Source organism: Linepithema humile, chromosome 7 (genome assembly GCF_040581485.1).
Source record: "Linepithema humile isolate Giens D197 chromosome 7, Lhum_UNIL_v1.0, whole genome shotgun sequence".
Lineage (NCBI taxonomy): Eukaryota > Metazoa > Arthropoda > Insecta > Hymenoptera > Formicidae > Linepithema > Linepithema humile.
This window is the reverse complement of record NC_090134.1, coordinates 52,358-74,080: the sequence shown is the minus strand read 5'-3', so window position 1 is coordinate 74,080 and position 21,723 is coordinate 52,358. Positions and strand designations below refer to the sequence as shown.

General features: G+C 41.9%; 1 protein-coding gene and 1 long non-coding RNA gene across 4 annotated transcripts in view; one reads left to right on the top strand and one right to left on the bottom strand.

Annotated features, from left to right (window-relative positions):
• Positions 1-21,482, top strand: part of skd (mediator complex subunit skuld) — a 30,310-nt gene extending 8,828 nt beyond the window's left edge. Inside the window, exons 2-17 of one of the 3 annotated variants that reach the window (XM_012377759.2) lie at positions 4,637-4,985; positions 8,131-8,299; positions 8,743-8,885; positions 9,013-9,451; positions 10,604-10,753; positions 12,149-12,722; positions 13,053-13,259; positions 13,419-15,329; positions 15,508-15,847; positions 15,946-16,265; positions 16,708-16,899; positions 17,062-17,373; positions 17,619-17,957; positions 18,365-18,646; positions 18,989-19,260; positions 19,349-21,482. In XM_012377759.2, coding sequence (XP_012233182.1) covers positions 4,637-4,985; positions 8,131-8,299; positions 8,743-8,885; positions 9,013-9,451; positions 10,604-10,753; positions 12,149-12,722; positions 13,053-13,259; positions 13,419-15,329; positions 15,508-15,847; positions 15,946-16,265; positions 16,708-16,899; positions 17,062-17,373; positions 17,619-17,957; positions 18,365-18,646; positions 18,989-19,260; positions 19,349-19,481 — 6,132 coding nt within the window. In that variant the 3' untranslated portion in view covers positions 19,482-21,482. Of the gene's footprint in view, positions 1-4,636; positions 4,986-8,130; positions 8,300-8,739; positions 8,886-9,012; positions 9,452-10,603; positions 10,754-12,148; positions 12,723-13,052; positions 13,260-13,418; positions 15,330-15,507; positions 15,848-15,945; positions 16,266-16,707; positions 16,900-17,061; positions 17,374-17,618; positions 17,958-18,364; positions 18,647-18,988; positions 19,261-19,348 lie in introns of all 3 variants that reach the window. The other 2 variants (XM_012377758.2, XM_012377760.2) reach the window with 2 other exon arrangements.
• On the bottom strand, positions 8,089-9,134 carry LOC137001154 (uncharacterized). The gene is made up of 2 exons (XR_010891278.1): positions 9,001-9,134; positions 8,089-8,938 (listed from the first exon to the last, which is right to left on the bottom strand). It is a non-coding gene; the product is annotated as an uncharacterized lncRNA (long non-coding RNA).
• Positions 21,483-21,723: the final 241 nt, after the last annotated feature.

Genomic DNA, 21,723 nt, shown 5'->3' with positions numbered 1-21,723 from the left:
ATCTGTACGGAGAGAAAATTAAAGAAAAATTGGAAAATTTTCCAGATGCAATAGCTATAGTTGCGAGACACCCTGTATAGAGACAGAACGTCAAGTTACAAGAATCTATCGTGACAGGCAGGTTCGCTCTACGCGGCTATAGCGAGGATTCGCGAATCTACTTTCGAACGAGCGGCCTGTTCACTCACTCGCTCACGAGGAGAATTCTACCTCGTTACGCACACGCACGCGACATAACGTTCGTGCGGCTTTAACGGCGGCGGGCGTAAGGAGGGCAGTAACAGAAATGGGAGCCTATAGCAGGCAGGAATGCTCACGAGTACCGTAAATACATTGCAGCGCAATAAAAATAGAATGCGGGATATACCCCGCATCGATGATATGTTGAATTGATATTTTAATCGCGATTAGTAGGAGGCGCAGTTCTCCTACGTATCGTGTCTATGTTTTTTTCCACACATAGTGCTTTATCATTGACGACAATGATACCTGTTAATTTTCTACTCGGACGGAATTGCGGTTTCGTACTGCGCATAAATTACTGCATCGTGCTCATCTTTGCAACATTCCTCTCGCATCGATAATTAGCTTGTTTCTTTATAAGCAATTTTACATGAAGTAACAATTATTCTAATAATCATGTTTTCTTTACATATATATTTTGTACAATATTCACAATTACAAATATTACAAATATTTTCTCTCTAGAAGATTATTTACGAAATTTTAAATTTTACGTACAAGATGTGCAGATAAAATATTTGTAATCTTTGTGTAATATGAATGGTGTACAAAATTAATACGAACTACATTGTTTTTGGAGTATTCCTGTAGAATCGTATAACCATTGAAACGTATCCCTGAACTACTAAATTACCACAACAGTCGTCTAGAATGCGAATCTCGCGCGACGCGTCGACCATCGGCCGGATCCTCTCGTGGACGCGCGAGAAAAAGGAACAGGGGAATGGAGGAGGGAGTAGCAGGAGAAGGAGGAGAAGGAGACAAGCCATCCGAAGGTGGAGGAACGAGGAGAGAAAGAGAGGGTCGGAGGGGGAGGGGGAGACAGAGAGAGAGAGAGAGAGAGAGAGAGAGAGAGAGAGAGAGAGAGAGAGAGAGAGAGAGAGAGAGAGAGAGAGAGAGAGAGAGAGAGAGAGAGAGAGAGAGAGAGAGAGAGAGAGAGAGAGAGAGAGAGAGAGAGAGAGAGAGAGAGAGAGAGAGAGAGAGAGAGAGAGAGAGAGAGAGAGAGAGAGAGAGAGAGAGAGAGAGAGAGAGAGAGAGAGAGAGAGAGAGAGAGAGAGAGAGAGAGTGCGCGTGGACGGATGGTTCGAGGGGATATGGGGGTTTCCCGAGTCGAGTCGAACGCGCGAGCCCACGCGGGCGGCCTTGCACGTCGCCTTGCTTGTATTGATCAGCGGGCTTGACAGCCCCGTAGCGTTACGGCGGGCGCCTTCGGTGCTCGCTTTCGGTCTCTGTTTCTCTCATCGGAGCGGTCGGTGCGCGAATATTTTGTCTCGCCATCGCACGGTGTGATGGTACATTCGCACACACATGCACATATATACATACCGCGCGCGCGCGCGCGCACACACACGTACGTACGTACGTATACAACATCGCACCGGTGTGTAGTAGGCGCCACTACGCGCACGGCGTCCCTACCTTCCGACGATGTGCGATGTGCTCGTCCTCTCCGCGGAAGGCGCGGAGCGTATCGACCGATCGTTATGCCTCCACGAGACTCGACCGCCGCGTACCACGCACTCTCGAGAAAGAGATGCTCTCTCGCCACGAGGGAATGACGAGATAGCCGCGTAGTCAAATTGCCGAGATTCCTCGCTTCCTCACGACGTCGCTCGTAACGCGATTTTCTCGCGATGCCGATAAACAACACGACGGCTCTTGAAAATTCGCGAAAAGTTTCGAATCGTTATCGGCTAAAGCCAGCTGCGACGCTAGAATTTTTATACATTGTTGTTTCGCTCGAGAAATACGAGGTGATACCGCGAAATCTTTCGTGGGTCGACGATTATCGTAGCCCGGTCACTGACAGGCGCCACCGTCTCCAGAGGCGATGCCCCCGATCTTTGGAGAGAATTCCTGTCGATCGATCGCCCGCTTTTCGTTGAAACTTAGCATCCGCTGTTACGACGAAAATATATCCGACCGGGTCAATGCAAAGAGCACTGATACCTTCGCAGTGTTTTATCGTGAAATCGAAATGCTGTCAAAGATATATCTTTTTATAAAAAAATCAAGTTTCTCAAAAAATAAATTTTTTAAGAAAGCAATTATTTTATTTCTTATAAAGTACTGTTATGTGCGATAATATTAAACTTATATCACATTTTATTGAAATTTTTGCACTCGTGCTATCCTAATTCCCTGTTACCCCTGATAGCACCAGGATTTTATTATCTACCTGTACGGTGGTTGTACACATATTTGAATCCTTCTGATTATGTCAGCTGGTGCTCTGACGTAAGGAGACGCCCGGCCCCGATTGAACAACGGGTGCGCGCTTACTCGCGATTATGCACGCGTGCGCCCGAGTCATGGCTCATTTTAAAGTGCTCGAAGCTCTCGAATGCGTCGGCAATAGCGTCACACCACAATGGTATCTACCATTTTCTACCATATACACACTAGTTTATAAAAACTAGAAAACACTTTAAGTGCTCGATATTGAGCAATTTTCAAACTGTTGAAACTTGATGAAAAACATTGCTGCAGATCACAAATTAAAAAAGGAAAAAAGCTTCAAGATGCTTTTTTAATTTTTCGTCTGCGATGAATTTCCATCGAGTTTTAGTGGTTTGAAAATTGCTCGATTCTGAACTTTTAGAGAAGGTGTCCCTTATTTTCTGTGGACTAGTGTATTATACATTTACATTTATGTAAAGAATATACTATTCTATGCGCTGAAAGCCACGCTAAAACGAAATAATTTTCGAAAATTCTCCGAATAGTTAGTTGATACTTACTGTACTTGACGTAAAAAATTTCCATATCAACAAAATTGCAACATTGATTTTTTCATGAAAAATATTTGCATATACGGTCAAACATTTCTTGCGCTTTTATAAATAGCTATTGATAAATTTCCTACATATTTCATACGTACATATCGTTCTATTGTTATGAATCAGAATTTACGCGCGCGCATCTCGGAACCAGCACGACGCGAGTCGCGCACGCGTTCGTACGATCGACTCTGACGCGCGTCGATGACTCGCCGTTGACCGCGACACCGACTAATCGCAAGGGACGGCAGCGCGGCTGGAAAGCGTGCGAATCAGGTGCGATGAAGATACCAAATCGGGGTGAATGGACTCTCGTTAACGGATATAAGGCATTTTCCATTAATGCGTTGCAACAAATACAGACGGATCGAGATCACGGTTTTGACCTTATACAATATAATGCGGTCAATGCTACACATTATTCTGCAGAAGAGATACAATAAGAGAATAAATATACCTTTCGTTATTTTGTTGTACAAGTAAAAGAGACGAGAGGGAGCTAATTAGAATCTGAACGCGAGTGTGTAGACGTTTATAATAAAAAGATTTCTCATTCGAAATGTGTACATTATCCTAATTAAATGGTCAATCGATCAATCCCGAGTGAAATAGTTGCTGTTTGAAATGCATTAATCAATTGCAATTAGCGGGTGAGTGCAATTAGCAAATCAGCTGCGCTGTTTATTTGTCGAAATCCATCGCGGCGTGATTGTACGTGATAATATACGTTTGAATAAATTAGCGACTTGTCACGTCGCGTGACAAATAGAAACACCGTATCGTAAGGTCAAGGACCGACCCGATGTTGCTTTCTCGATGACCAACAGCCGTGCCGTTTGCTGTATACATGTATTTTACTGGGTAATGCATGTTTTGCCGCTTTCAAAGCATAATTTATTACCAAGCGATTTAACGTCTTCGCGTTCGCGTTCGCGTTCGCGTTACAGCTACCAACCGGTCATGGTCAATGTTATCTTTTGTTCGACCGCGCACGTATGCACGTCACATTTTTAGATGATACGTTTCTATTGGTACTCCCCCTAGTGCACCAGGCTGATTAGATTTATCGTATGAAAGATGCAGAAAATCATATACTTGCTGCGAATCAATATGGAAATTTCGAAATGTCGGGGAAAATCCGTCGAATATTAGAAAAGACGCATGATACATTGTTAAGTTATTAGTACGATTCTTCAAAGCAGAATATATCTGAAGTAATCTTGGAATTCTTAAAGAATTTTCTTTCGCTTCGGGACATTAAGGAATTTTCAAACAATTCGGGACTTGGGTGCTGAGAGAAGCACGTTTCTCGTTAAACGTGTTGAAAATTTTACTTTGATTTTGTAATTGGTCAATTAACTTTTCATTTCTTTTTAATACTTTTTTTAATTTGTTGTTTGAAATTCTTTCTTTATTCGACAAGGAGTGTGACAAAATATTAAGAAGCTTACAAATTTAATCTAAATTTGCGCACAGCAAAGCAATTTACTTGCGATAAATACCTGCTCTCTTTCGTTGCTCCGCAAAATCGTGATTCTCTTTATAATTCTAAAGAATGCCCTACCTTACTTTAATATCTACTAATTACCAATTATTACTATTGTGTTCAACAGACGTCCCTCTGCGGTATTAAATGGAGGAAGCTCGTGTGGGGCGAGGTAACCGGTGGATTCGGTGGCACTCCTCTGGAGGACCCGGTGCTGTCGAGTTTCTCACGATGCTTAGCTGGTGACATTCTGTGCGTGTGGCGACGAGTGGCCGCCACGCCGGCCACCTCCGGCCCGGCAGCGGCCGCCACCGCCGCCGCTTCGGCGCCTGGAGCTGGCATCTTCGACCTGGGCATCGCGCCCTCGCCTGCGCCTCCGCCGCTCTCTCTCACCGCTGCCAAGGAGCTCTGGATCTTTTGGTACGGCGAGGAACCCGATCTCTCCGGTCTCGTATCGCCGGAGCTCATCGCTTGCGGTCAGTATATCTCTCCCTCGGCCACGCCGAGTTCGTCCCGGAAGCTGAACCTTACGGAACAACGCAAGACTCTCTTTCGCTAGATTATGCAGATATACGCGGGCTAAGGAATTTGTTTCTAATTTATTCTCTCCAACTTCTTTCATAATTTATCTTCGTAATTCAAAGCGTTTAAAAAATTTTGACAATTTTCATGATAACATTGTCCCAGTAAATAAATAATATACTTTTTGGAAACGATAAATCACGAATAAGATGATAGCCATCCGGAAAACATCCGCTTGAAGATGATTGCATTGTTATTTAATTGATGGGGCAAACTGATGGTCTCGATTCCTAATGATTTGACGCGATACACACAGTATATCGTATACGTGAAGAACCGAAGGTAGCAATTACGCGATGTTTATATATGCTGTTGTACAGTGCTTTACCTAATGCCAACAAGGAGACCGTGACTAAGCTAACTTTTATTACGTACTTTCCAAGAGGAAGTTTCGACATGTGAGAGACACGAAAGGGACTACCAGTGTTGCGTTAACGGATTTGCAAATGTGTTTGACGAGCAAAAATCTTAGTCACACACGTACAACAATATCACGAAATAGAAACAAAACCATCCAAGTTGCAGAAAGAAAGAATAGCATTAAAAGTGAAATTTTCTTAGTCTTTAGATTGCCGCGATAGGCAGCGGCGCATAAAAACGCGCGTTAATCCGTGAATCACACATAAAATTATCACTCAAATGCATTATTCTTCTTCTATACCATGAAACGATCCCGCTTGATCTCGTAATAAGTGTGCAACGCAAGCTGCGAACTTGATAGCGCGAATTCTCTTGAACTTATTTCGTAATTTATTTCATCATTTCGAACCGTTTAAAATTAATTGATTGATTTTTGTTATTATCTCAATAAATTCTTATACATTTTTTGAAGGCAGATTGGAAACTAAACAACAATTATGAAAGCATTTGCATGAAAATGATTGTGTTATTTAATCGATAGGACATTCTGGATATTAATTTGCTTGAAATAATTTTCCTACGATGTAAAATTTAATCATAACAAAGACGATACATTTGCATCCTAGTTTGCTTCGAAAGAAACTTATAAGCAGATAATGAGAATTGGTGGCGTTTGGAAACACTTGTTTAGAGCAAAGCGAGAAGGGATAAAGAGGGAAAGGCTTGAGCTACAAATGTGAGTCAACTATTGTAAATACTATTCTCGGGAATAGATTAGGTCAAGGAGAAGACTCACGTTTAACAAACTAAGTAGTGAACGAATTCATCCACCATCCACAATCGAGCAGAGTCTCGAGAATAGTTAGACCGAGGAGAATGTTCAAACTGTGATCGATTTGCTTCATGCGCTCGAGTAATTTTTTTTTCTTTTTTTCAACTGCAGTCTTTACTGTCCAAGTTGTATTATTTAAGTTTTGTTCCTGCGCTATATGACCTTAATCGACGGCGACACCGCCGCCGTGCTTTTCTGCAAAAGGTGTGCGTTACACGACCGCCGCAGCGGGTAATGTCGTCGTGCAACGGGCCAGCGTTCGAGCCGCGCCGCGCCGCGCCAGACCGGGGCCCCGGCGGCGTTTCTCGACACGGGGTCGCTGAACCATGCACTTGTCTGCAACTCGTTGCAGCGCGCAACGTATAGATCTACTGTGTTGTGCATCGCGCCGCGCTGCGCCGGAGTGCACCAATTGCGAAACAGCGGCTATAGCCGACCAAACGGCGAACCAAACGTTGGAACTAAAAACTCGGCATCGCGGTGGACCGTGACAATCGCGCGACAGTCGTTGTCATGAAATCAAAATTCATCATTCGCGATGACATGTCAGAGATTTGAGATAAGGCCTGTCGGACGCACCTGCGCTCTTATCGAGTATCGATTTCTTTTCGCGGCGAGAGGCGAGCATTTTCGAATTATTAGTTTATAATCGTGCGAGGAATAGGATTGATGAATGTATAATGCTGTCTTTTACTATCGCGCGAGTTATTGTTACGCAATCATTAATTTTTAAGTAGATACTAATAGGCGAACAAATGTACGAACTATTATGTACGTACGATGAAGCGATTAAGCAATAGAGAAGGCGCTTTTTAACGATAAAATATTTTATTGTCAATGACTATTGCGATGGAAGTTTTTCGATCGTTGAACGTTCGGGATTTTGGGAGACGCAGGTTGCAACGAGACCACCGCGGCTAGTGGTCCATGAGAAATGCAACTCCCTCGGGCTCCGGTCATATCGATCGACAGAACACGTGTTCTCCTACCCAGTGATTCTCAACGTTACGGTACGCGTAGAGAAATGTAGCTGCAGCGTGTGCCTTATAAGAGTTGCACTGTCAGCTAAACCACATTATGGACCGTAGAGTCCTTCTGTGGAGTATGTTGTCTTCCAAGTATGTTTAACAATTCCCTGGCATTAAATTGTTTCTATATACAGCTGCAGTTGAAAGAAAGCTAGCGGAAGAAAGTCCTCTTGGGAGAAATTCTCTTTATAGTCTTTTTAAATTTTACAATTTTAATCAAATATATTACAACGAAATAGTAATGTTGCACTCGTGCTTTTAGCAGGTGGATTCGTAAAATTATGTTCCCGCGTGTTTCGAAGCGTTCGCGTGAGAACAAAATCAGGGGAAAGCTGGCCCGAGCGACTCAGGATTCTAGAACTTTTCAGTTTTCTCGGTCAACTTCTCTTCTGCCTTCCGCGGAACGCTCGCCGTCAGTCGACGTGACTTGCTGTGATTTTATACGCGAATCGCATTACTTTCACGCTAAATTCCGCCACCATTCGGATGCGCGTGACCTGCTCGCTCGACAAATAAAAACGGATTTTATTTTCCCTACTGTACAACTGCGATAATTGAATATATAATATCGTGTGCAAATATATATATATATGTATATATTTTTTTTTATATCGAAAGAAGATATTTTGCGGTTTTTCTCGTTGAATTAGAACAAAAATAACAGTCTAATTGTTTCTTTCTGCGCATTTTTCGAAACCGATTATATTAAAAAGTCTTGCAGTTCCTATACGTTCATTGCACATAGCATAAGAAACAACGTGATAACACTAAATCGACTTGAACAGTTTTTTTTATGATTTTATTATTTACTCGTTACAGAAAGTGAACAAGGTTCTTGGGAAAGCGGATTGTCGTACGAATGCCGGTCGCTTCTTTTCAAGGCTCTGCATAACTTGATCGAACGGTGTTTGCTATCCCGTGACTTCGTTCGCTTAGGAAAGTGGTTTGTGCAACCTTACAATGGCTACGAGAAACACCGTTGCAGCAGGTACGTTTATTCAACAACGCCATTTTGTTTCATACGTTTCAATATATTGGAGCAACAGTAGGTATTTTATCTTATTCTGGGAGTATTTCCCTGAGAAAACAGAAGCATGTGATACGATTAGCATCATTATGTTGCACTATAAAAGTTATTAAACATATTCAAGATGTACTCAGGATGTATCTACATATTTGTGGATCATGTTTCAAAACTATGTAAATATTAAATTAGGGAATAGAAGTTTAGTTTTAGATTTTCTAATCCACACAGTCATGACGTCGGAACACCTAGATATTCGTCTCAAGTGATAAACAAGAAAATGTATAATTATATCCTTCCGTTATACTTTATCTTGTTATTCATAATATGGTATCAGCTTATATGAGTAAGAGAGAATCAAATTTATCTTAAGAAATACTTAAACACATTAATTGTTTTTGCAGCAGCCACTTGTCGTTCTCGTTTGCATTCTTTGTTCATGGAGAAAGTACTGTGTGTGCGAGTGTAGACGTTAGGCAGCATCCTGCAGTGCGACATCTCACAAAGACATGTCTACAACGTACTCAGACCTCCCAATCTGGTGTTAAGGGTAAATATCGTTTGCTACGTAGAAAAGCGTAGAAAATCCAGGGTCTCTCAGCTCTGATAAAAACACAACATGAGAAAAGATTGAGTGATTATTCATGCGAATGTTTTTATCTTACTTTATTCCGCAGTGATCCTAGCTCCTTACGGACTAGCGGGCACATTAACTGGTCAAGTGAGCCGTATGGATAGTCAACTTCTCGAAGAATGGAAACACTTCTATCCGATCAGTACCGGCAACAATCCGGAGACTGGGCTTCCACCCCTTGTGGAGGTCCTCGTCGGTGGCGTGCGCATGCGTTATCCTTCTTGTTACGTCTTGGTTACGGATATGGATGATACGCCACCGGAAACTCCTCTCTCACCGCCAAGCAGTCCCGTCACCTGCGAACGACCTCTCTTGACGCAACAGGAACTGAGTGCAGCTACCGAATTGCCGGAACGTGTGTGGGCAGAATGTACTTTGAGTTCACCGGTGCCCGCTTCCAAGACAGAATCTTCCACGGAACCTGGAACTTGGACATTTGTGGAACCGACGCAAAAGTCTTCCTGTACCTGTTCATGTTCGAAGTAAGAATAACGGAAATTCTTATCTTTCTAATTTCAATTTTACTGCATCGTGCAAGACACTGTTCTTAAATTCCTATTCCTTGGATTTTGATTGGATCGCAAAAATGAATTGTTTACTATACGAATTATTACTGTATTATTGGTTAAAGAAGACAAATATTCGATTATGTCTTGATCACTGTACATGGTCAGTAATAAGTTTAAATCAATTTTCAATTTTTATATAAATAGTTTATCGAGCAGCATGGTAAACATTTAATTTTTGCTATATTGTGTCAGTAATAATGTTAGTAATATTTGTCATCATATTAGTTTCTGTTTGCATGTTATAGCACAGAATATATAGAAATGTTGAATGTTTAAATTGTTATAAATGAGGTAGTAGTGTGTGATGGCTGTTGTAGTAATGTGTGCATGGAAATTTAATTTTTCAAGGTGGTTCAAATGCAATTATTCTCAGTGATCAACTTATCGACACATTTATTATTAGAGCCACATCTATCTAAAATTTATTACATTTTTTATCTATAGTTCTGAGGTAACAAAACAAACAAAGACAAATAATTGATCATTACAACTGCAAACAAGAAAAATGATTGTTGAGAACTTGTAATTATTATTAAACGATTCTTACAATTATTATGCGTTGCATTTGAACTTGTATAAAAGAACATGTTGTTTAGGATCGAGTATATTTATCAAGATATTAGTATAATTCCAACCAAGCTATAAAGGGCCCTGAAGTATTCTACTTGAGTGGAAAAATTAGCTGCTCTTTCTAGTCGCCATGTGTATTTTTCTCTAGCTGTTTAATCTAATTTTAAATTAGGGGCAAAATTAGCTTAAAATGATATACCGTAGCTAACAATTTTTCCTCGACTTTTAAATTTGCGATGATTGCTTGACTTTTATCTTAACGTTTGAAGAATTTGCAAACTGTTACATGCAAACATTGTTTTCATAGTGTTAACATTAATTTATTACTGATATTACTTGAACTTGAATTGAAGAGATAAAGTTTGAAATAATTGTAACATGTTATCTTACGCCGATGATCTGGATAAAATAATTGTTGCTTCAGGACTCTATAAAATGAAGTGATAAGGAAGATGCATTCGCAAAGAAACGAGATGTTAAATACATCGGTTGCAGGTATACGACCCCCGGGGGTTGGAAGAGTCTGGCCTCCTCTCAAGTTCAGAGGGAGAGGGTAGATAAAGGTGGACGGAGGGTCGTACCGTTTCATCGACGCTCTACCACCCAGTGGGACGCTTGTCCCTCTGTCCCTGCTAATGCCCCCAGGTGGGTAATTTCTGGGCCCCGAGATATACGAAGAGAGAGGAAGAGAGAGGGAGAGGGAGAGCGAGCGAGCGAGCGAGCGAGCGAGAGAGAGAGAGAGAGAAAGAGAAAATCATCTTAGTCATTTCTCTTAATTAGTTATTATGCAATAACGCCAGATTTACATATGATCATAATGATACCCCATAACTTCACATGCAGATTCATCGCTTTTGACAAATTCCATTATATAATTCTTTGAAATAACTCGATGCACGATATAACGCATTAATCAGATTTTATTTTACTGTTTCACAAAGGTGTAAAGCATGTGTCTTAACCGCAATTGCGTCGGGCGTGAAGAAGGACAAAATGACAGACTAATATTTTTACATTTGCGACGGTAAAACTGCACAAATCTCATTTCACTGAGTACACTGGAATTTTTCAGTAGTTATAAATGGTAGTAGTTAATCTCTTAATGTCAATACATGTCTCATTTATCCTAAGGTATAAGGCTATCAATTGTTTGCATACACACTATGGCGGTATAGTATATGCATATATACATATACTTAACGTTAATGAATAATATAAATAGCAAATTTTATACAAAAGGAATGCGATTCCTTAATCAATTATTTTTATGAACTGTTTCGCTATAAAAAGCAAAAGCAAGAGACAGAACTCAGTCAATGAACTTTGACGATCTGTAATTTGTCGATCTAAAAGTGTTTTCATGTGCATGATTCAATAGCAGATGGTATCTGAGCTTTACATATGATTTATATATATGATTGGTAGTGCTATTTCACATCCCAGCATATATCTTCCTCTCATTTAGTTATTTATTTTACTTGCATTATACATGTAACGTAGCGTAACAAGTGCATGTGAATATTGTCCGAAGATATTTTTAGTATTTATTTCGCTTTATAAATTTTCACTTCTAGTCATTTATAACATGTATCTGTAATAAGCTTCTATTCATAGTCACGCACACTTAAAGTCTCAACAGACGCCGCATATGCTTGCTCTCAAACGATTCATCATCTCAATGATACGTCGCGCATATACTAAATATATAATCATTAATTGTCAGTAATGATATTAAGTAATACGTTAAGAAAAGTTTCATAGAAATGTATCGCTGCTTTAAAGCAATACTTAACGTACAATTTTTATCTCTTTGAAATAGCTTTGATTTAAGGAGATTGATCTAAGGTGTCACATGATAGATAAAATTTATATGTTTATATGTAATAGAGCGGTTAGTCTTTTCTAAAATGTTTAAAATATTATTACTTAACGTTCTCTCATTCGTTTGACACTCGACTACTAATTCCGTTTCCGCGGTATATCATGACAAGGACTCGTGGGGAACGTCATACATAATCGGTCTGCTTAAAAATCGTATAGGTCGGTACCGAGTAGAACGGAAGCACCTAGTACGCCACCAGGAGGTCCACCATCATATTCACGCGGACCACCGACGGGAGGAGATTGTCTACCGGTACCGTCAGTTGGCTCGCCAGGTTCACCGGCACCGTCGCCCCTTCTGACTCCGCACTCTGAGCCGGCGTCGGTCCCGCCGGCAGAGCCTACGATGCCGACTCTCAGTCCGCAACCTCCACCCAGTCACACAAACACTGCCCCACCTCTGACCCCGTCGCAAGGGCCCAAGTCCACTTCTTCCGCGTGCAACAACCAAGTGCACAGTCCGTCAGTTCCCGGACCGATACTGAAACGACCGATCTTGACGTCTAGGGAGTACGAGGGTGCTCTCTTAGAAGACGAGCGACCTCTTTCCTGGCTCTACGATTATTCGCTTCAGGAAGCATGGTTGGATCATCCTGTGAAGCGTTTCAAGTCCATGAATATCACCAGCCCTCCGATCAATCGAAGCAACACTCTGTATCCACCGATCAACTCTCAGACGCCTCCGTCTCAACTTGCTCCTAAATTGGAAATCAAACAAGAACCTGTCGCGACTGTAAGTATTATTGTTAGTGGAAGAAACCGGGACAAGATGAATCTGCTTTCCTCTATCGTGCCATAACAGTCTTTGTCAAAAGTGTCAATTTTTTAAAGAGCAAAAGAAACTTTAGGTTTTTTATTTATTAATAATATTTTTTTATTAACTTGGAATATTAGAAAAGTATTGAAGATTTTGAAAATGTCCATTCATCATCTGCTGTTGATGTTGTATTTGTCCTGTACCAAGAAGCGCTCAATTTTCAAAATTGACGACAAAGACTTTTATTATATAAACTTTGGTCTATTAAAATTTGTCGAGAACACATGTTGTATTTCGTAATATTAGGGCGAATGTATCGGAAGAAGAAACGATCCGTACGAATTTGATGCGACCGGCGAAGAAAACGGCACGAATGTTGACGGTCTCAGACGACAAAGGGATGACCCAACGAAACCGGGATCTCTATTCACCAGCGAGGGTCTTCAGCCATCTTACAAAGATCTAGATCAAATATTCGACAATTCAGATCCTGATACTTCCAGCGATGAAACGGTAAGTTCGTACTCGCACTGTTGGAAGTAATTAAATTATTGTAATCTCATGTGTGACAAAAGTGCGAACAAAAGTAAGGAACTAACTGCGGAAACCCATGTTTGCAACATGCTTGAAAAACCTAATGGATGATGAATGAGGTGTTTTTTATATTTGCAGAATTTGAATCAGCTTCAAATACAAACACCGCCAGGCTCAAACAAGTCCGGAGGATTACACGAGGAAACGAGGATAGACGGTGCGAGCAAGAATAATAATCGTGGAGTCACGGTGCTGAGACCGGAAGAACTTTCAAAGATGTTTCCTACTCCACCGTCTCTCGAGCATAATCCGGTTGCTTCACCTTGCCAGCTGAGCGACCCCCTCATGGACCAAACTGAGTTGATGATGCCCGCGCGACCACTTAGACACATGCCCGACATCTATCCCAATATGGGCTCTCCGCAAGAGGAACCAATCGACGATTGGTCTTACGTGTTCAAGCCAGCGGCCATCTGCAAGATGGTCGGTTCTTCCAAGTACGCACCCCTCACGAATCTGCCTAGCCAATCTCTGCCATCCATCACACTGCCATCGCACTGCGTGTATAGACCTTCCTGGCAGTGCAATCCTGCTTCCACCAATCAGGCGGACAAATCTCTTCCACCAACTCGGCCCGGATCTGTGCAACAACAGTCGCAACAGCAGCAGCAGCAACAACAGCAGCAGCAGCAGCAGCAGCAGCAGCAGCAGCAGCAGCAGCAGCAACAACAACAGCAGCAGCAGCAACAGCAGCAGCAACAACAACCGCCGCAACAACAACCGCAACAATCGCAGCAACAACAACCGCAACAATCGCAGCAACAACAGTCGCAACAGCAATCGCAACAACAACAGCCTTGTCCGGCAAGTCCAGCGCCACCATATCGTTCGGCCACTCTTTCTGGTAGACCACCGCCACCTCCATACGATCAACCGAGCCCAGCCACTTCCACCACCTCCTCATATCTCAACAAAAATCTGAACAGCATCGAGGCAGACACACCGGGACCCGTTCGCGCGCCCGAATCGAATTCCCTCGTGGTGAACATTCTTCTGGGCGACACGGCACTCAACATCTTTCGCGATCACAATTTCGACAGCTGCAGTCTGTGCGTGTGCAATGCCGGACCCAAGGTTGTGGGCAATATCAAGGGCGCCGACGCGGGCGTTTACCTTAGCAATTCATGGGCTGGCTCCGCGCTTTTTCAAGACGACGATCCGATTCGATGCAGCTGCGGTTTCAGCGCCGTGGTGAATCGTCGACTGGCGCACCGAGCCGGTTTGTTCTACGAGGACGAGATGGAGATTACGGGAATCGCCGAGGACCCGGCCGAGAAGAAGAAGGGCTCGCTTACCGCAGTCGCGTGTCCTAACACGAAAGCGACCCCGGAGGGTCTCGACACGATACCGCCGAACGTTCTCGAATTATTACGCGAACAATGCTTGATCATTCAAAGCTCGGCCAGCAGTCTGTATCGTGCGGCCAGATTATGTGCCACCACGAAGAGCTACCCGACGCTAACGCCGACGGTGAACACGCTGGAGTTCAATGATAGTAACGAGGTATGCGTCGCGGCGCTCGACCAGGGCAAACTTGACGGCACGCATAACGAGAGGGCGGCGCGCGTGAACGGCGTACATCGATGGGTGTTTCTGAGAGCGCGGGGTCCCCAATGTAGCGGCGACATTGTGCGGATGATGAGATCGCTACAGCCCCTGCTCCAGGACGCAGTGCAGAAGAAGTGCACGACACGCATGTGGGAGGCACCGTACACCGTCGACGGGCCACTCACATGGCGACAGTTCCATCGCTTGGCCGGCCGTGGCACCGACGATCGTTGCGAGCCGCAACCAATACCGGCTCTAGTCGTCGGATACGATCGCGATTGGCTGTCGTTGTCGCCGTATGCCGTTTGCTTCTGGGAAAAGCTGTCGTTAGAGCCGTTTGCTGGACCCAGAGATGTCGCTTACGTGGTTGTCGCACCCGACAGCGACTGTATCATTAATAGAGTCAAATCGTTCTTCCGGGAGTTGTCCTGCACGTACGAGGTAAGCAAAAATGTTATTACACCGTGGAATTTTATTTCTAACGTTCTCCTAAAATAAATGTACTTGAAAAATGTTGAAATTGACTTTTTTGCTCAATTTTCTTTGCTTAATTAATTTTACTCGACTTGTAATGAAGGAATGCACTAAAGTGCAAACTTTTATGTTTAATTCGCCGCAGATCTGCCGATTAGGAAGACATACGCCAATTTCGAAACAGCTGCGTGATGGAATCTTACGCGTCGGCAAATCTACCGCGCAGAAACTGGCGAAGCAAGCGACGGACGATTGGTTCAAGGTTCTAGGAGAGAATCATATAGGCGAATTGTTAAGGTTGTACGCCCAAGCGTGTAACCATCGGTTAGCGCCATATTTGACACAGATCATACAAGATCGTAGTTTGTTAGACCCCGGCGATACACAATCGCCCAATAAACAGCAGCAGCCGCAACCCACTATTCCCGTTTCCGACACGATGCCGGCTACACCTGACGTATTAACGACCAAACCCGAGTCTGTTGGTACGTTTTATAATATGTTGAATATTTTAAATTTAGCTACGATACGCGTATCACGTCGGATCGTGCATCCAGCCAGGCTTGTTGCTTTTTTTTTGCAGAAGGAGAAAATCCAGCGCGGAGCGAGACTCCTTCTTCAAGCACAGCGACAAACCAAACCACTACCACTACTACGACCACTGGCAATACAACACCGACCTCGCAAACCACAACCACTACCACGCCGATTACTACGACCACAGGTCCGGATGAAGAGGAGATCGAACCTCCGGCTATTGTGGTCTATTTCGTCGAGCCGTTCTCTTTAGGCGGCACCGAGGATCCGGATCGACGACGACTCGCCATTCTGGCTCTACTCAGAGCTTACTCTTCCGCGATCAACAGCATGCCTGAAAATATGAGATCAAATGTTCATGTTCAGGTAAAAACCAAGAGAGTCGAATGCAACATCTTGATATTTAGGAGAAATTACTATTAGCGCGTACACTATGAGAGACCTTGTAGAACTCGGCTAATATTTCAAATTATATTTTAAGGAAAAGTTTATCTTTCTCTAAGAAGGAAATTATTTGAAAATTCTTTTCTTTAAATGCTTGCACGGTTTTAGATATAAATTTATTCAACGACTTATTTATTGATTTGTTTCAAGAAATAATTTAAGTAATAATATATTTGAGTGAAAGAGGAAATATTGATAAAAAATTTAACAATATTTTATTACTGAATTATCTGCGATTGTTTTAGATAGTCATTCAGTTTTTACACTCGAAATTTGAACCTTTTTCCTTAGAGTTGTGCATTGCGAAACAATACATCTCTAATAGCGAACCTGATTATAAGATTATGATTAATTTGCTTATCAGATAATATCCCTGGAGAGTATAATGGAATTAGGACGGGCTCGAGAGAGGCGAAAAATTCAAGACGAGATGAGAGCCTTAGCATTGAATGTCTTCTTGCAAGGGCGTCGACTATTGAATCATAATTCCACGGTGAAAAGTCTTACTGGTTTTGGTACGGCCGCCGCCGCGGATCTCTTCCTCAAGAGTAAAGATGTAAGATTCCACTGCTTCATCGATTGCTTGCCACGACACGGTTGCGGATAATCCGACAGTACCGATAGTTTTGCGCATCGCGATACGAGCATGAAATTAAAGTACCCACGGTATGTAAATCGTTTTCAGTCGTTTAGTAATTCTCTTGCAACTGTACGTCAGGAACGGAACAGAGCGCCTTACCGACTCTACGCACCGGCTTTCGTACTGGCACCGCTGCGGGCGAAAAGCGAAGCTCCGGAATCGTTCGGCATGCCGAGGCCTGAGGAATGCGCAGTACTCTACCTGAGTTACTGTCTCAGCGAGGATCAGTCTTGGTTACTGGCGGCCGCAACCGACGACAGGGGTGAAATTTTTGAGACCGCTACCATTAACATTGACATACCCAATAGGAAGAGAAGAAAGCGCGCCTCAGCCAGGCGCATTGGTCTTCAAAAGCTGATGGACTTCATATTAAGCGTAATGTCCCAGGGTGTAAGTACAAAATAAACCAACACTACTATTACTCGTTCATTGTTCAAAGCGAGTGAGTATGAATACTCGGATATATTTCAATATTGTTCGATATGTATGAGAAACCGTGACTTGGGTTTTTATTCAGTTTTTACATTCGTCAAATTTTGTATCGTCGCTACACACACACACACACACACACACACACACACACATTGATCATTTCATACCTTTTTTTAATTAATATTAAATTATTTTTGTCACAGGTGCAGCCATGGAGATTAGTTGTAGGCCGAGTAGGACGCATTGGGCACGGTGAGCTGAAAGGATGGAGCTGGTTACTCTCTAGGAAAGCGCTGTTGAAGGCCTCGAAGCATTTGAAAGAAATATGTGGACAATGTAGTCTCCTGTATCCCTCAGCAGCACCTTGCGTACTGAGTGCGTGTTTAGTTTCGCTCGAACCAGATTCCACTCTCAGATTAATGGCCGATCAATTTACTCCCGATGAGAGATTCAGTCAGGCGTCTGTAAACTGCCAGTTATCCACACCGCAAGACGTTACTTGTACTCATATACTTGTCTTTCCTACATCCGCTACTACTCAGGTAAAGGAGTTTAATTACAAATGAAAAATCGTTTACTATAGAATATCCATATGATACATTTTTTGAACTGTAGATGCTTTAATCAATTTTAAATCGATATTTTGCTTTCAAAAATGTTGAAACAAAAAAGGAAGTTTTCTGAAAGTAGTTATCAAGTATTTAATAAAATCACATTTATCACTTAGCTTGTAATAGGTTTCATATAAAACTTTAATTAGAAAAAAAAAACTTTGTTTTACATATAACAAAATATATAATGTAAAATATTGCATTGAGACAGTTTTATTAAGAGAGAAATTCACCAAGCATTGATTTGAAAAAATCCGCAATTGAAGGAAAATGTGAAAGACGTAATGTATTATTTTAAATATAGCCAAACTCTAAACATTATTGATTTGACATTTCAGTCATCGCAGACAGCGTTTCAAGAACAACACAACGTACCCGAATTGGGAGATGACGAATTGTTCTCTGCTCTGAATGATGACATGCCGGAAGGCATGGAAGGAATGGGAGATTTTAATGATATATTCAATGTTTGGCCTGAGCCAGGAGCAGGCGGCGGACAAAGCCCGAGTGGAAGTCCGCATCGTCCGGAAGGATCACCGCACGGAGGAGATGGCGGTGGATCGGGCTTAGGCAATCACGACGGTCCTGGTAGCCCCTTCCCGTGCAGCAATGCACCAAGAGTAAGTTTGTCAGAGTGCAATCCGAATCGCGATCCTGGAATCTTATACTATAAAAATGGGTGGGCCTAGCAATTTGGAATTTACATTTTCTTCATTGCGATTGAAATCTTATATTTTAAACAAGGAAATGGTCTAGAATTTCAGTGCTCAGATTTAAAATTTAAAGTTTGAGAAAAAAACTTAATAATATCTTATTTAATTAATCTTTAAATTTGTTAAATATAAAATATATATACATGTATATATGATTCATACAAAGTTATCTGATTCTGTCTTCTGGCAAAGAGATATACATTTACACCATGTCCAATTATACATGCGAATTTTCCTTCTTATTTGTAGATAGCGATAGCCGAACAGACGGAAGAAGTTGGCACACTCCTGCAACAACCCCTCGCTCTCGGTTATTTAGTATCGACTGCGCCAACGGGACGAATGCCACCATGGTTTTGGGCAGCTTGTCCTCATCTGGAAAACGTCTGTCCGGTGTTCTTGAAAAACGCGTTACATCTGCACAGTCCCGCGATACAGCAAAACAGCGACGATTTACTTCAGCAACAAAGCGCACCCACTGCTCATCCATTGGACTCGCAGTACACCACTGACGTGCTCAGGTATGTACTCGTGACAATTTTCATTCCCCTGGACGTTTGTTAGAAGCTTAAGTATCGGGTTTTTACCGTGTGGATTTGTGATTGACAGATACGTATTGGAAGGGTACAACGCACTGTCATGGCTCGCGCTGGATGCAAATACCAAGGATCGGTTGTCATGCTTACCTGTGCATGTACAGGCGCTCATGCATCTCTACCATGCGACGGCAGCTCTCGTCTGACCCACACCCTCTCCCTTTGTAGTGCAGTATGTGCACCTCTCTCACGCACTCCTTATCGTACCGTCACTCGGGGCTTTACGAGAGCAACTGATTTTCCTATGCCCTTTACCTATACTATGTTAGTTAGGTACTTAGAGAGAAAGAGATTGTCTAGGTACAGAGTACGATCCTTCTCGACCACATGTAAAGAAAACCGAGTCTTTTTTCACTCGGGATATAATTAATACGATACAAGGTGACGCGCAGTGAATGCAACGGCTGAAAATGCAGAATTCCGAGAACAAAGCACAGCGATTCTTCTTTACCATTTTTCTATTATAACAGGCGAAATAGATTGTACTTTGTGTTTATGATCGTATCTCGTATTTCATAAGGAAATAAATAAATTGTGCATCCAGTATGACCAGCGAAAGCAAATGTGAAACTTACAGAATGATAGAGGCGAGTGTATTACAGAGATGCGAAGATGCAAGGAGTGAGAGAAACTGCGAGAAAGAAAGACAGGATAGGCGAGAATGGGGATGGAAGAAAGAGGGTGTCAGAGAAAAGTGTGAGTGAGTGCGTGAGTGAACGAGTGAGCGAGCGAGCGAGTGTGTGTGAGAGAGAGAGAGAGAGAGAGAGAGAGAGAGAGAGAGAGAGAGAGAGAGAGAGAGAGGGGGGGGGGATGGTGAAAAAGAGAGTGCATAATAAGAAAATGATTTTCAATTGCCTCTCTGTCGATAGCTAGTTGAATTACAAATCAGAATCTCTAGGAAAATTACGTAACCAAAAGTTTTTAATTGTAAATTAAATTTTGTACAGAGCTTTTATTATTAATGACGACGAAGTAATATAAATGATATTACGTTGTTTTTTAATTTTATATAGATGATATAAAAAGAAAAAGAGAGGTGGACTTCTTTTTTATAAGCGATGCCTCGTATAAGCCCCTGGTGTGAGATAAGTATGACGATTATAATATTATATTATGCTCGCGCGGCACTGGGTCGCTGTTATCATGTTTCCTGGACCCGTTAGCGCAATTTTTCGATGCTGTTTGACAAATTTTATTCGGATTAGGTGACCTCTATATATTATACATACATTATAGTGTAAAATATTGTTTTTAAATAATTTATGAAGTGAGACATCTCGCCGAGATTAGATAATTGAGAGTGAAAGAGGGAAAATAGCAAGTGCGAGATAGCGAGAGTGAATGAGCGAGAGTGAGTGAGCGAGAGCGAGAGAGAGAGAGAGAGAAAGCGCGAGAAAGAAAGCAAACGAGAAAATGCGAGAGAGAAAGAGAGTCAGTTACGTAAAGACATTGTTTTCCTCCAATTTAAATCTGAATGAAAAAAGAAAAAAAAGAAAAGACACGAAGAGAGAAATGTGGGGCGCGTCTGAGTGGAGCCACGGTGGCCAATTGCGTCAGTCGCATAGTACAAATATGACTTGTACATAGAATCCCTAACTCCCTAATTAATTGGTTAATTTACTCACACACCCACACTCACTCTGTATCTATAGTATTTATTACTGGGTAGTATGTCATTATTGGGATTATTATTATTATTATTATTAAAATTATTATTATTACCATTATTATATTAATATTACGAAATACAGTTTTATGTGTATATATATAAAATTACATATTGTGATTTTGCATTTGCAACTGAGAATTTTATGTTGCAAGCACGGTAGAAATGTGTGCAATAGATATATCTCGTTCATAGTTCTATGAGCGAGGAAAACATTGAACGCAAGTGGCGACCGGAAATCAAACTAAGACTTGCTTCCCGGGCGGTTGCACTTATTACTAAATTACTCTGTGCATTAATAGTGCGAGTGCTCGCTCGCTTACATACGTTTTATGGCACTGCGCCTGCACTTCTTACATAACCGTGTAGTGAATATGTGAAAGTATTTATGCCGTATTTAAAAAAAACAAAAAACAGGAAATAAAACACTGTATCTTCCACGACGTGTACATTGGCAATAAAATCGAAAATTTGCAAACTATATTTTATTTAAAGTAACATTCATACGTTTATGGTAAATAAAATCATCAGATTTCGTGTTAAAACTTTAAGACATGATTTAATATTTTAAAGAAGAAAAAATTTCCGAACTTGCAATACGCATATCTACTGTGCTTGCAGTATATACGTCCCTCCTCCCCTTCTTTTATTTTGCATTATATCGTTTATATACGACTGTATATAACACTCTGACTTTAATATAGAGCTATACGCGTATGAAG